This window comes from Lepidochelys kempii, chromosome 15 (assembly GCF_965140285.1).
Source record: "Lepidochelys kempii isolate rLepKem1 chromosome 15, rLepKem1.hap1, whole genome shotgun sequence".
Lineage (NCBI taxonomy): Eukaryota > Metazoa > Chordata > Testudines > Cheloniidae > Lepidochelys > Lepidochelys kempii.
The window spans coordinates 26,413,335-26,427,348 of record NC_136394.1 but is presented as its reverse complement, the minus strand read 5'-3'; the positions used below and the strand labels follow the sequence as shown (position 1 = coordinate 26,427,348).

At 41.1% G+C, this 14,014-nt stretch overlaps 1 protein-coding gene across 2 annotated transcripts in view; it reads left to right on the top strand.

The window, feature by feature from the left end:
* The first annotated feature begins 8,362 nt into the window (after window positions 1-8,362).
* KDM2B (lysine demethylase 2B) overlaps window positions 8,363-14,014 on the top strand; it is a 176,003-nt gene continuing 170,351 nt past the window's right edge. Inside the window, exons 1-3 of one of the 2 annotated variants that reach the window (XM_073313300.2) lie at window positions 8,363-8,761; window positions 10,042-10,186; window positions 13,788-13,866. In XM_073313300.2, the coding sequence (XP_073169401.1) occupies window positions 8,711-8,761; window positions 10,042-10,186; window positions 13,788-13,866 (275 nt within the window). In that variant the 5' untranslated portion in view covers window positions 8,363-8,710. Of the gene's footprint in view, window positions 8,762-10,041; window positions 10,187-12,151; window positions 12,698-13,787; window positions 13,867-14,014 lie in introns of those variants that run through there. The other variant, XM_073313301.2, reaches the window with a different exon arrangement.

The window sequence follows — 14,014 nt, the reverse complement described above, 5'->3', positions numbered from 1 at the left end:
AGCTATATATCAAAAGACAATGATGGAGTCCATACAAACATGACCATTATTATACCTTTTATTTAATTTGTACTGCATATTTTAAAGTTACCAAATCAGAGAAATCAGATTGGTAACTTGAAGCTTCAGATCACATTTCCCGGGATTACAGGTTCCTAGCCCAGCAGAGTTGACCCAGCCCTTCATCCTTTCCCAATAAATCAATCAAATATTTAGTTTGGCGAGACATGGTCTTTTGGTCTTGTCTGCTGTATATGATCATTAAAGCCCCCACAGCACCTGTAAGAGTATGGTTTGCCCTTAAGGTTTTTTTCCTGTAAAATGTCTTACGCCCCACTCTTGTGCCACAAGTTATGCATTGGTTGGTTGCTGCCCTCCACCCCAGAGGGGGTTGCATCTCAGTACTTCTGTGCATATCTAACTTTCACATCCATTTGGATTATAAACCCTGTATAAGTGAAGAGTATTAACATTACTTTTTGCTCAGTTGTCTTTTAAGTCTGTAAGCACACATGCAAAGAAAACAAGTACAAAGAGCATTTTTAGTATTTCTCAACATGCAGTAGTGGGATTGTTCAAGACAACTAATTGCAAAGTCATAAGTAGTACCCACGTAAAGATTTTAAATGAACTACCATGCCTTACTTAGAAAGCTGGTAACCAACAGGCTTTAAATGTTTCCTCTCCCACCTCTTCAAACAAGAGCTCTTTAAGGCTCTGTGGTTTAGTTTGTGGGGGAATCTTAACTGTAAAAATATATTTGGGATCAGTGCTCAAAGCCTATGAAAGAGCACAGCTCTACACATATAGATAATAAGATTATTTAGTAGCTTTACTTGTAAGTGCACACGGTTTTGGTTGAACCATAAAATATTAAAGCAGCATAGTTAATCACTAGTTTAGGCTCCATTTCCCAAAATAAATTTATTTTAAAATGATTGTGTTCTAATGTATGAGGCTAATGCAAAAATCTGAAGTGGACTAATGATGTCTGGAAAGGGGAAATTAATAGCATGAAGAAAACAGCTACTCTGTGGGTGCTCCAGGGCTGGAGCACACACAGGGAAAAATTGGTGGGTGCTCTGCACCCACCAGCAACCATGCTCCCTGCCCCACCCCAGCTCACCTCCACCTCCTCCCCTGAGCGCGCTGCGTCCCCGCTTCTCCTCCCAGCACTTGCTGCTGCAAACCAGCTGTTTCACGACGTAACAAGCTCTGGGAGGGAGCGGGAACGCAGCGCTCTCAGGGAAGAGGTGGAGCCGGGACAGGGATTTGGGAAGGGGTTTGAGAGGGGGCAGGGCAGGGGTGGAGGTGGGGTGGGGCCAAGCACCCACTGGAGCCAGCAGAAGTCAGCACCTCTGAACTACAGAATAGTTAAGTCTGTCAGTTGTTCTAATAACACTTCCTTACTATAGGTCTGTGAGCTATAATAAAAATAAAATAATTGTTCAGATAAACAAGACTTTAGTTCTGTTTAGAAGTTATATTCAAAGTGGGCTGTCTACTACCATTTTCGATCCCCTAGGTGCAATTTTTGGGCATTATCCTGCTTGCAGAATTGTGTGTGTTTACTACACAACTTCACAAATGTTTTCCATTGCCTGTAGTGATACTTTTAGCTTACATAATGCAATTAAGAAAGTTAAAATAGCAAAGCCAACATGCTTACTTCCTTTGTGATTTTAGGTATATACAAGAATGCTTTTAGTCCATTGTCTCTCTAGTCTTTCCCTCTTTTACATTTCACTTAACTAGGAAAGGTATTGAAACATACAATAATCCTGCACACTGATGCATTGAAGCAGCAGTCTTGTTTCATTTCCCCAGCCTATTAATGCATGTTCATATATATCACATCCACATTTTCAAACAGCAAAAAGCCACCCGCATAGCCGTTAGAACATAAGAACAGCCATACTGGGTCAGACCAAAGGTCATCTAGCCCAATATATTGTCTTCTGACAGTGGCCAATGCCAGGTGCCCCAGAGGGAATGAACAGAACAGGTAATCATCAAGTGGTCCATTCTTTATAGCCCATTCACAACTTCTGGCAAACAGAGGCTGGGGCACCATTCCTGCCCATCCTGGCAAATAGCCATTGATGGACCTATCCTCCATGAATGTACCTAGTTCTTTTTTGAACCCTGTTATAGTCTTGGCCTTCATAACATCCTCTGGTAAGGAGTTCCACAAGTTGTGTGAAAAAATACTTCCTTTTGTTTGTTTTAAACCTGCTGTCTATTAATTTCATTTGGTGGCCCCTAGTTCTTGTGTTATGAGAAGGAGTAAATAACACTTCCTTATTTACTCTCTCCACACCAGTCATGATTTTATAGACCTCTATCATATCCCCCCTTAATCATCTTTTTTCCAAGCTGAAACCTCCCAGTCTTATTAATCTCTCCTCATATGGCAGCCGTTCCATACCCCTTATAATTTTTGTTACCCTTTTCTGAACATTCCCAATTTTTTTTTTTGAGATGGGGTGAACACATCTGCACGCAGTATTCAAAATGTGGGTGTACCACGGATTTATATAGAGGCAATATGATACTTTCTGTCATATTATCTATCCTTTTCTTAATGATTCCCAAGATTCTGTTCACTTTTTTTGACTGCTGCTGAACTTTGAGTGGATGTTTTCAGAGAACTATCCACAATGACTCTGAGATCTCTTTCTTGAGTGGTAACAGCTAATTTAGACACCATCATTTTATATGTATAGTTGTATAAACATATAGTTTATATGTATAACCCTACAAGACCTAGCCGCCGCCACCACCACATCCCTACAAGCCCTAGCATTGGCCTTTTAAAATAAACTTAGTTTGATCTCCAATTGTTAGAGGACAAACATCTTTTACTTTAACCAAAGTATTAAAATTATAATACTGTCTACCTACATTTTTTCCTCCAGCCTATGTACAATAAACTCCAACTGGGAAAGGACAAACCCAACAAAGTTAGTTCTTTTACTTCTTTTCCTAACTGCTGGTCATTATAAACCCTAGCATTTCTCTTTCCATCCCAGCCTCCTCTTGAGGTGCTAATTAGAGTCAGCTGTACTTAATTCACTCTCAGCTGGAGGTGCCTCCCTCAGCTGACCCTGAACCCTTTCTGGGAATGAATGCATAAAAGCCCAGGCTGCTGTTTGATGTAGTGGGGCCTTTACATAAGGGCACAATAGGGATAGAATTCCAGGATTCCTTCCTGAGGGCACTGAAAGATCTGAACATCCCATTGCAGAGGTGCACCTTTAATTCTGTGCCATGAATGTACTTTTGTATGCCCTAGAATAGGGATGAACCATTGTAACCCTCCAGCATTCTTAATGAGGTACAGTATTCGGCACAGAAATAGACGCATTCATGCCACCCTCTGCATAGCAGCTTTTCTACAGTATATTGTTAGCTGAATATGCAAATAGTTGTTTCCATTTGTTTCTGTTATTTGTTTCTGTCACAGAAGAAAACTGTGTTGGTGCAAAATGGAAATTAAAATGGAAGGTTTTGCATAAAAAGTATAACAGGTAAGAAACTCAATAGGCAGATGAGGAAAGGATTGTCAGCAGTCTCAAGCAGTGATAAGTCTAAGGCCATGTCTACACTAGCACTTATGTCAGCAAAAAACACACTGTTGAGCACCATAAGTTTTGATAGCATAAGCACTCGTGCACAGATGCTCTCCCGCCAACATAGCTACTGCCACTCGTTGAGCTGGTTTTATTATGTCGAGGGGAGAGCTCTCTCCTGTCGGGATAACACAGCTACATGAGCGCTCTTACAGCAGCACAGCTGTATCAGTACAGCTTCTAAGTGTAGACATGCAGAGCAGCCCTCCTTGGAAAGATGTGGGATGTAACTTCAAGTTGCAATCACCGAGCTTCCTAAGTGGGAAAAACATTGATCCAGGGCTGGCGGAGCCTTCCCAAAAGTGGAAGGGCCAGGGGCTTCTGCCCCACCCCTTCCCCTGAGGCCCCTCTTTTTCCCCTGGAGGTCCCACCCCCAGCCAAGTCTGAAGCCAGAGTGGGGCTGGGGAGCCTGTCCTGCTCCATTGGAGTTGGGTGGGGCCAAAAGCAGCCCCCAGCCCTTGTCCCCGCCCCTCGGGCCCCCCGCCCAGGGCAGGTGGAGGGACCCAGGCTCTCTACAGCTGCCTGCACAGCTCTTACCCCGACCCAGCTCTGGCCAAGGGGCAGGGCCTGGAGCTGCAGCCCGGCAATGGTAAAAGATGCACAGGCAGCTCTGGGGAGCTGGCGCGTGCCACAACTGCCCGGGCTCCTGGGTGGAGCTCCACCAGCTGCTGGCCTGGCCAGGGGGTGGGGTCTCAGGGGGAAGAGGAGGGTAAGGGGTCAGGGTCCCATGGTGAAAAGTGGGAGGGCCATGGGCCCCTGGCCTCCCTGTTCTGGTACCCCTGCATTGATCTGGTCTGGCTAGAGAGCCACAGAAGTATCTTTTCACATAATGTCCAAGGGCAGCAAAATGTTTAAACATCTGGCTTTTCATGTCCATCCAGGCTAAGATGCCTGACAGGTAGTCCATAGTTTATGAGGAAAGGAAAAAGGTTTAAGGATCTGATTTTAGCAAAATTTATTCTATTTATCAGGAAACAAATTTCCCTATGAGCTCAACAAGGGTGAAATTCACCCTGTCCCACACACAGCCTGAGTAAACATAGCATTGACAACTTTCATGATTCTATCATGAGTTGTGAGATAGTAGGTGTTTTTCTTAAAGCTCCAGCTCTTACTGTCACCTGAACATGGATAGGATGTAGCACATTGTGCACATAATGGTACTATAAATAATGTTACTAACATTAACAAAAACAGATTAATTGTAGCCCATCTCCCAACAACCCAGCCACCCCATGACCATATGAATACATTCACTAGTTTGTTTTATTTTTGTAAAGGAACATTGGAATTGTTGTTCCAATGGTCCACCTAATCCAGTACCCTGGTTGATAGTGGTCAGAAAAAGGGGCCAACACTCTCCCTGCAGAGGAATAACCTGCCCGGACGGGAAATGCTTCCTCACCATGAGGTTTAATACCACTTATAATTTTTGTTATTCCATCTAAGGCAAGTGTTGATGTTCTCATCATTCATATAAATGTCCAGTTCCTTTTTGGGTCCAAGTTTTTGATTAATTATAACACAAAGTGAAGAAAATATTATTTTATTGGTAAAATATATATTTTTAAAAGAAACAGAACAAGTCTTTTATGAAAATATTTAGTTGATATGATGAACCATAAAACATGGTTATGAAATGTTAAAATCAATCATTTCTGTCTCAATATAAGATTAAAAAATATCAATGTTCTGATGCTGGAAGCCCACAGACTTAGACTTTGATACTTCTGAAACATCTTTACTTCCAGAATTTTAGTAACATGTGCTCTAGTTTCTCTGTAGGTGTGTGTTTGTGTTTGCTTGATATGCCAAGAATTCCAGATTATATTGATCTGAAAAAAAAAAAAAAAAAGAGAGAGAGAAAATTTCCCCCCTGTCTCTGTGGTATCTTATTGATGGACTTTTTGTAACAGGGACTTATTTATTTAATTGATTGATAGATTTGTTCCTGATGATTCTCTAATTACAGTTATTTATCCTGTACTCTACTACTCTGGCCCCAGTCCTAAATGCATGCTTAACTTTAACCATTGTATTCCTGGCTTAAAATTAAGCCTGTGCATGCAACTTCAGGATTGGAATTTTAAGGGGGCAATAGATAAGCATGCATATTGATATATAATAAACATCACAACACCTCACAACTCTTCATGTATTCTTCCACATAACATCTCTGTGGCAAGAAAGACCTAATTTTATAGATAGGAGCTTTTCAAAAGAGACTAAACACAGATCCCCAAAGGTATTTAGGTATCTAACTCCAAATAAATCAATGACTGTTAGGGATCCTCAAAGGTATTTAGGCGCCTACCTCCTAATAATTTAAATGGATGTTGGATGCTTATATTCCTTTGAGGATGTGGGCCTGAGTGACTTGCCCAACATCACACAAGAAGTCTGTGATGGATCCTGGAATTAAACCTGGCTCTCATGAGTTCTAAGCCACATCTGAACAGTCTTTCCTCTCGCCATTTGCCATAGTTCATTGAGTCTTCAGTTTTTCTAATGAGACTGCCACCAAGGCCTATGATGTTGGCTTTGTGATGTGTTAGTTATATGTTTTGCACAATATTTTAATCTATCAATTAAAGTGTTAATTAACTGACTCTGTATGCAGAGGGGCTAAACAGGAGTCTATGTGAGTGACTGTGTTCTGTTGTATAGAAGTGCACAGAAACAATAAAGAACAAAAAGCTATTGCAACTGATTTTCTCGTCTAATTGGTCTGGGAACAAAGCTATGCAGAAATACAACTTGCTGTCTGCTTGTGAGGTTTCTATTGGCTTCTAAACTGGTATGACAGTTGTTTAGATCCCTTACTCTTTGGAATCTTCTTTTTTTTTCTATTTTGATAAAGGTTAAGCATTTTGTTAAGAAATGTCACTTAAGATATTTGTAATTCCTCAGTGTACAACAATGTGGACACCTGGGAACTGATCCAAAATATCTACCTTGTTTTACACAGACTTCCAAACTGCCATCAGAGAGTAATAACTTTTGATCACTATCAACCTAAACCAGATTTGAATTGGTGTCTTAGATGTGAAAAGCACTGGTTCCCCTTACCAATCCTAGCATTAAGCAGTTCTCCTAAAGCCCCGGAAACCCAAAGGCTGAAAAAAGAAAAGGAGTACTTGTGGCACCTTAGAGACTAACAAATTCATTTGAGCATAAGCTTTCGTGAGCTACAGCTCACTTAATCGGATGCTGTAGCTCACAAAAGCTTATGCTCAAATGAATTTGTTAGTCTCTAAGGTGCCACAAGTCCTCCTTTTCTTTTTGCGGATACGGACTAACACGACTGCTACTCTGAAACCTGCCAAAGGCTGAATGGGTCCTAAGTTTGTTAATATGAAATGGAGCCTTTTAGCACTACTTGAAATTCCAATCTATCTTAGTTCAATACTACTTGAAAGTTGTTTTCCTGTGACAGCTATTTAGTAGCCTATATTAAATAATTTATTACGTAAGGAAATTGTTTAAATACATTCTGCTACAAAAAGGGTATTTCAATCTCATAAAAGTATTTTAATAAAGCCAGCGAGAACTAAAAATAATAGATGCTACTGAAACAGAGCTCCTAAAATAAAACCCATCTTTTTTTATTGTGTAATTTTCTTTCCTTTGTAGCAGCATATAGACCAGGGGTTCTCAAACTGGGGGTCGGGACCCTTCAGGGGGTCACGAGCTGCCAGCTTCCACCCCAAATCCTGCTTCGCCTCCAACATTTATAATGGTGTTAAATATATAGAAGAGTATGTTTAATTTATAAGGGGGGTTGTACTCAGAGGCTTGCTATGTGAAAGGGGTCACCAGTACAAAAGTTTGAGAACCACTGATATAGACTACACCTTCCAAACCCAGAATGAATTTTATAAACCCTCTCCCAAAGGACAAGCATGTTGAGTTCCAGGGTTTACAGAACTGTAACTGGCAGCAATTTCTAAAAAAACACATGCCCACCTGAAAGAAAACGTTAAATACATTAGTGCAATTCCTTTTAAAATGAAAGCGAGTAACTTGTTGCTTTTTGCACTTCCCTTGTTTTCTTTATTGCCACTGATCAGCCCTTAAGAAAGCAAACTTCTGTGGAGACAGGCATGGGTTGATGTTGTTTTGCAGAGAGAGTTATGTGTGACTTTTTTCTGAGTATAAGTTTCACATGCATTTCACATTTTTGTGTGCTTTGTGCATGTAGCATGTTTCATATGCATGTCTTATAATCATGCACCCTGTCTCTGTGCCTCTTGTCTGCAAGTTTATCTCCATGTGTCTAACGTGCATGGTCCCATGTATGTGTCATGCACCCTAGGTACAGCCTAGGTGATTTTGTGCATCTTTCGGTATCTTTTGTGCATGTGTCTAAGGATAGATCGGTCTTCTGTATGTTTTCATATCTGCATCAGTGCTGTGCATGTCGGTAGGTGTGTCTCGTGTTGTACATGTGTATGCAGGTCCCCGTATGTGCATATTCTGTGCTTAAGCATATCTGTACACCTGTTAATGTCTTCGTATGTCTTGTGTGCATGTGTGTGGTTGCAAGTCTCTGTGTGAGCCTGTGTACTTTCTTTTCTCCTCATATTACAGAGTGGCCGCTGCCTCCAGCCCCTTCCAACCCCTGACACTCCAGCTCTCCCCATAACAAACAGCTCAGTGAGTCAGCGCCTGCGTGCAATGCCTGCTCACACTCGTGACCTAACAACAACACACCAATATGAGCAGCCAGCCAGCAGCGGCGGCGGCAGCAGCGATCTTTAGTGTTGGGTGCAATCTGGTCCCCCCCCCACCCTGCAGCCGCCTCCTCCCCCGGGCCTCCCCCCCTCCCCGAACGCGATCGGCAACAATGTTTACGTTCCGGGGATTATGACGCCTGCGCCCCACTCCACACTCAGTGTCTGAAAATGGTTCCTTAGGACTTTGCAAAACGCATCGACTCCCCCTCCCCTTCCCTCCCCCTTCCCCAAAAAAGTGCTGGTGCAAAATTGCAAAACTTTAGAGAGACCTGGATGGCTTTTGTTTTTCCTCCTCCCCATTGGGCCAAAAAATGCAGGACAGGAACTGTTGACAATTAAGTGATGAAACTCTCCAAAAAAATGGAGGCAGAGAAAGACTCTGGAAGAAGATTGGTGTGTAGCTGGCTTGTCTATTTCCTATTTGTACATTTTAATTGATTTTGCTTAATTATTTGCAAAGGGAGAAATGCATGTAAAAATGTAGGCAGCAGAGCTACTTAGTTTGCAAGAGATCAGCTTAAACACTTGGGAAGGGGGTGGAATTTAAGTGAGGGGAAGGAGAGGGTGGGACAATACTCTTTTTTTTTTTTTTTCCTGTTGGTAAAGGATTGTACTGATGAAGTGTGTGTTTTTCTAGGGCTAGCTGCTGGGGGGATTTTAAATATATGTACAGAGAGAGGGAGATCTGGATTGTAAAGTGCTTGGATTTGAGCAACCCCAATGGAGGCAGCTGGTGTATTTGGTTCCCCAAAGGGAGCTAGCTTTGTGTACAGCCAGCCCTCCCTTCTGCAGGCGGGTGTTTGCATGCGGAGTGTGTTGTGTGTGGTGTGAACGTGCGGTTCTGCCTTGTGTCCCTGCCGGAGAACCAGGGGCTGCTGTTAACAAGTTACACGCTGGCTCTGGGGGAAGCAGCAACAGCAGCACCGGCCTCTGCTGTTTTCACCCGGGCCTACTCCATACACACCCCTCATCGTGCATTTAACTCATTCCTGCCCTTTCTCCCTTGATTCCCCCCTCACTTTTTGTTCCTTAAACTGCACAGCTTGTGACTGAACAGAAATAACATGTGGATCATTGCGGGGGGTGGGGAGAGCGCAAATAAATCATAATGTTAAATAATGCAGTTTGTTTTTAACTCGTGGCTTCCGGTGTGACTATGGAAACACTTGGATTATGTAAATACTGCAACCTGAATAGCGTGTATCAGAGTAAATGGAGAATTTTGTGCGAAATAAGTTAGTTATATCTTACACAAATAATAACATGATCGGAAACACGATGTGTTAACAAACAAATACTGCCTGCCGTTCACTTTTTTACGGTCTTGCAAAGTGCAGCAGTGCTGGGCTTTGAATTAGTGATTTGTGTAAATCTCTTCACTTGTTTGGCGTTTAGAGATATTTCTCTCCCCCCCCCTCCAAAAAAAAAATTAGTGCAAGGGTTTCCTGTAGCCAGACACCTGGTGCTTTGGGTTAGTACGGTGTTATAAGGAGAAAGGGCGTGGAGATTCTTCTGTACTCAAGCTCACGTTGTATAAAGTATTGTTAATTTTGCAGCCTTGATCATGATTTTTCCCAGACCATGTTTATCCAAATATCCCCAACGTTGATACATTTTTCCTTCCCCAAAGTCCACTTCCCACCCCGGTCTATATAATTTGCTTTGTTTTCTAGCGATCTATTGGTAGAAGGAGATACGATGAGAATGAGGACCTCTCGGACGTGGAGGAAATTGTCTGCATCAGGAGTTTTAATTTGGAGGAGAAATTAAAGACTCAAAAGTATCATGGGAATTTCGTGCATGCCATGGAAGGGAAAGGTAAATGCCTGGCTGTCTCAGGGATGAATGGGTGGGTGCCTCTTCTTTGCTTTGATTGCTCTAGAGAAGCTGGTGGTGTCTCCACGTGCAGTTTGTGGTTTGTTTCGTATTTCCCGCCTGCATCCCCCATTCCAGGGAATCCGGTGACGAATCCAGGCCGAGCAGCAGGGGAGGGGGTAGAGGGATGGGTGTTTCACACTGGGGCCCTAGCTTGGACCTAGCCAGGAAATAAACACATGTATGCTTTTCTGTGTGCATTTCCTCTGTAGTCAGAGGTGGGTACGGGCGTTGGGACTGCTCGCATCATTCCCATGTAACCTGGTCACGGATGTGCAACTTTTTGCTTTGACAATGACATGAGTGTATCAGGATGTAGCTTGTAGAGAAACCCCAATGTCTCCCGCCTCCCTCAGCACAGGCTATTAGCGTGACCTCAGTTCAGCTTCCCATATTTTAGGGAATCAGGTTCGTGGAAAGGAGCCGCAGAAAACCCCCAGCCCCCACTCAGCCTCATGGTGATTCTAGCTTCTCCCTCTCCGCCCCCTATTGAATCAAGGTCCCATTTGCTTCCAGTTTGTCAGTTTCAAGGGATTCAATTGAGATTATTTGGTTATCTAGCATCAGGGGGTTTTAGAATAAATAACTTTTTTGTGTTTATATCATATATCAAATTACAGCTGCCCCTCCAAACTACCTGGATTTGCTTATGTGATTTAGCTACAAAGTAATAAATAATCGAAGTCAGCCAGTGCAGCTAGCAGCTCTCTTGCCTGCTGGGAAGGGATGTGAAGGGGATTGGTTTCTTAGGGGGATCAGATGGATTGAGGGCTGCTGTTGCAACTGGTCAACGTTATTTACTGTGCTATTACTAAAAATGACACCAAATTCCACTTCTCCTTCCAAAATCCAACCTCACTGGGGACACCACCGTCTGAACCAGTTATCTCAGTAATGTCCAATTATTAGCTTTGGCTGTATTTCTCATCAGATGGCAACAGCAATTGAACCACTAATTTAATTTAGACTATTTTCTTCTTTTTTCAAAGCTAAGCCTTGCAATGTACACTTTTAACTTGCTTCAGAAGAGCCATTTATGTGGTGAGGGAAATCATGTCTGCCTTCTTGACAATTTATTATTTTGTGGGGAAGTCTCCCCCTCCAACACCTGTTCCTTAGCTCTAAAAATATTCAGTAATTTTCCAGAGGGGGATTGGATTCTACTTTTCTCTCCAAAAATTCTTAATTTCTTTCATTGCTACTTGCTAACAGTATTACAATCCACTATTTCTCTTGCTTAGCAGCTTTGAGACTTCTGGGTAGCTTTTCCCCTTCTAGGGAACTTGAAAATAAATGAGTGTCTTTTGTTACTTTGTTTTGGTCTATGTCTACTTGTTCAGCCCTGCAAGAGATTTGAATGCTTTGTTGAGTCTTTCTAAATACCTTTATTTGCTCCATTTTCAGTTTGCCTCTTTAATTTTTCTATAAAATCAAGAGTTGAATGTAACCAAGGCAAAAATATTAAATTTGCTGATCCTGCTGCTGAGTGAGAGTAGAAATATCAAGATATCTGATCACATGGAATTGGTTGAATATTCTTAATCATCTGCTTCCTTGTTTTTATTTTTCATGGTAGCACCTCTTTGATCCCTGGCCAGGAATGTGGGTTGAAGGTTTTCTTCAGAGGTGCTGCAAAGCTGCTGTGTGATTTTTGGCCTGAACACAGAGCCTACCAATGCTACTTATTCACTAGTGTAATATGCTATGTATCTGCTGTCTGCTTCCTGAACTAATATTTATCCTTGACACCCCTCACCCACTCAGATTTTGTGTCTTGAATGTAGAGTGCCGTACTCAAAAGGGTTTTTTTTTTGTTAATTTATTACTAAAGCCAAATGAATATTTTTAGTATTAATGCATTGATTAATAAATTGATATTTTTGCTAATGGATAAATACTTTTTGTGTCTTCCATTAGTTGACTGAAAAATAGATTATAGAAGCTGTATTCTGATTGTTCTAAAAATAAGTGCAATTATTAAAAGTTAGTAAAATAATACTAAAATAAACAATGGTCTAATTTGACAGCTCTCGGTGGGGATGCTTTATCCACACTTCTTGTCACTGTTAATTGAATAAAAGAGGAAAAGTGTTGTAAAAAGAGAGGTTAAGAAACAAGTAAGAAGGGGAAATTTTAGTACTGATTTCCCTCACCCCCTTACAGTTGTTCTGATAGTAAATAGACACAAGGTGTATAAATCTGAGGATGGTAAATCTCGTGCAGAGTCCCATGAAGGATGTTCTTAGATAATTAAATTACTTAAGCAATTAAAAGTGGTTATGTATATGATGTATAGATTGGGTGTTTAGAACGGTTACATTTGGATGGCTGAGGAGACAAACGATACATGTTTTTATTTTTAAGCTATTTACATGTTTATTATATACAAGGCATCCTTTAGAGATGACACATAGGACTTACGCTCCTTTATGGAAGGAGGATTACAGATCACAGGTACGTGCTGTGTGGCCACTTCTAGATTTAATTTCACTTCTATGGCTGCAGAATCCAAATAGACTATGGAGTTCCTGAAGCCCCCTTTATTACCCCTCCCCCATCAGTGCTTATCACTTTTTCACTAGTCACTGAATCACATGCATCATTGTTTCAGGTATGACATATGGCATTCAAACCATTGCGTATAAACGTTAACAGTTCATCTTAATCCTCAGAATGAAATAATAATGTGATAGTGTTCAGTGTACAGACAACCAAATCTGTGTCCAGTGTTCTAGTTATTTTGGCATTAAATTAATAATTTCTATTGAAAAGAGATTTCCTCCCTCCCTCTCATCACCTTAACTATGTCAGAAATTACAATAAAATTTCCAGATTATAAGATCCATAGTGCAGACACACACCTGCATAACTTTAAAAATGCTTCATTTTATAAATGGAAAAGATCTATGTAGCTCGAAAGCTTGTTTCTCTCGCCAACAGAAGTTGGTCCAATAAAAGATATTACCTCACCCACATTGTCTCTGTAATATTCTGGGACTGACATGGCTACAATAAAACTGCATATAACTTTACAAATGTAAGTAGTCCCAATGAACTCAGTGGGACTATTCACATGTAAACTAATATGTGTGTAAGTGTTTGTAGGATCAGGGCCTTACACTGTACTGCTGTAAAGCCCAATAGAAACAGTATATTTCTTAAAACCCAAATATATAGCTTGATCCTTATATTTGCTCTGTATGTGCCAGGCCTCTTAGCAGTTACTTAGTTGTGAATTTTCTGTAAGTGTTAATTCAGCATTTTATCATAACCAGGGCTTCTCAGCCTAGGACAACTGAGAATCTCTGAATGCATTCTGCTTTATGTGCATCAGTGAATAGGAAAAATAGAGAGCAGCTGGGAGAGTATTGTCAATCACTCAGATTTTGCTTTTGACCTAAAAATGTTCACTCTCTTTGCAGTTCTCTTTAAGTGATAGTGAGCTTTTAATTTAGAGAAATTAAAATGGTGAATCTTGAAAAAATCTAGTGTGAAGTGAGAATGTCATTGTAATTGATTGTTTTTTATTCAAATATTCAAACAGATTTTACTTTTGAGTATGTGCAAAGAGAAGCTCTCAGGGTTCCCCTTCTCTTCAGAAGTAAGGATGGACTGGGAATTAAGTAAGTTACAACAAAATCTTACTTATTAGTAAATGTTTACAAAATTATAACTTTTCACTTATATGGTCTTTCATCTGAGGAACTCAAATGCATTAAAAGCATTAAGCCTCACAACACCCATTGGAGGAGGGTAGGATGATTATATTTA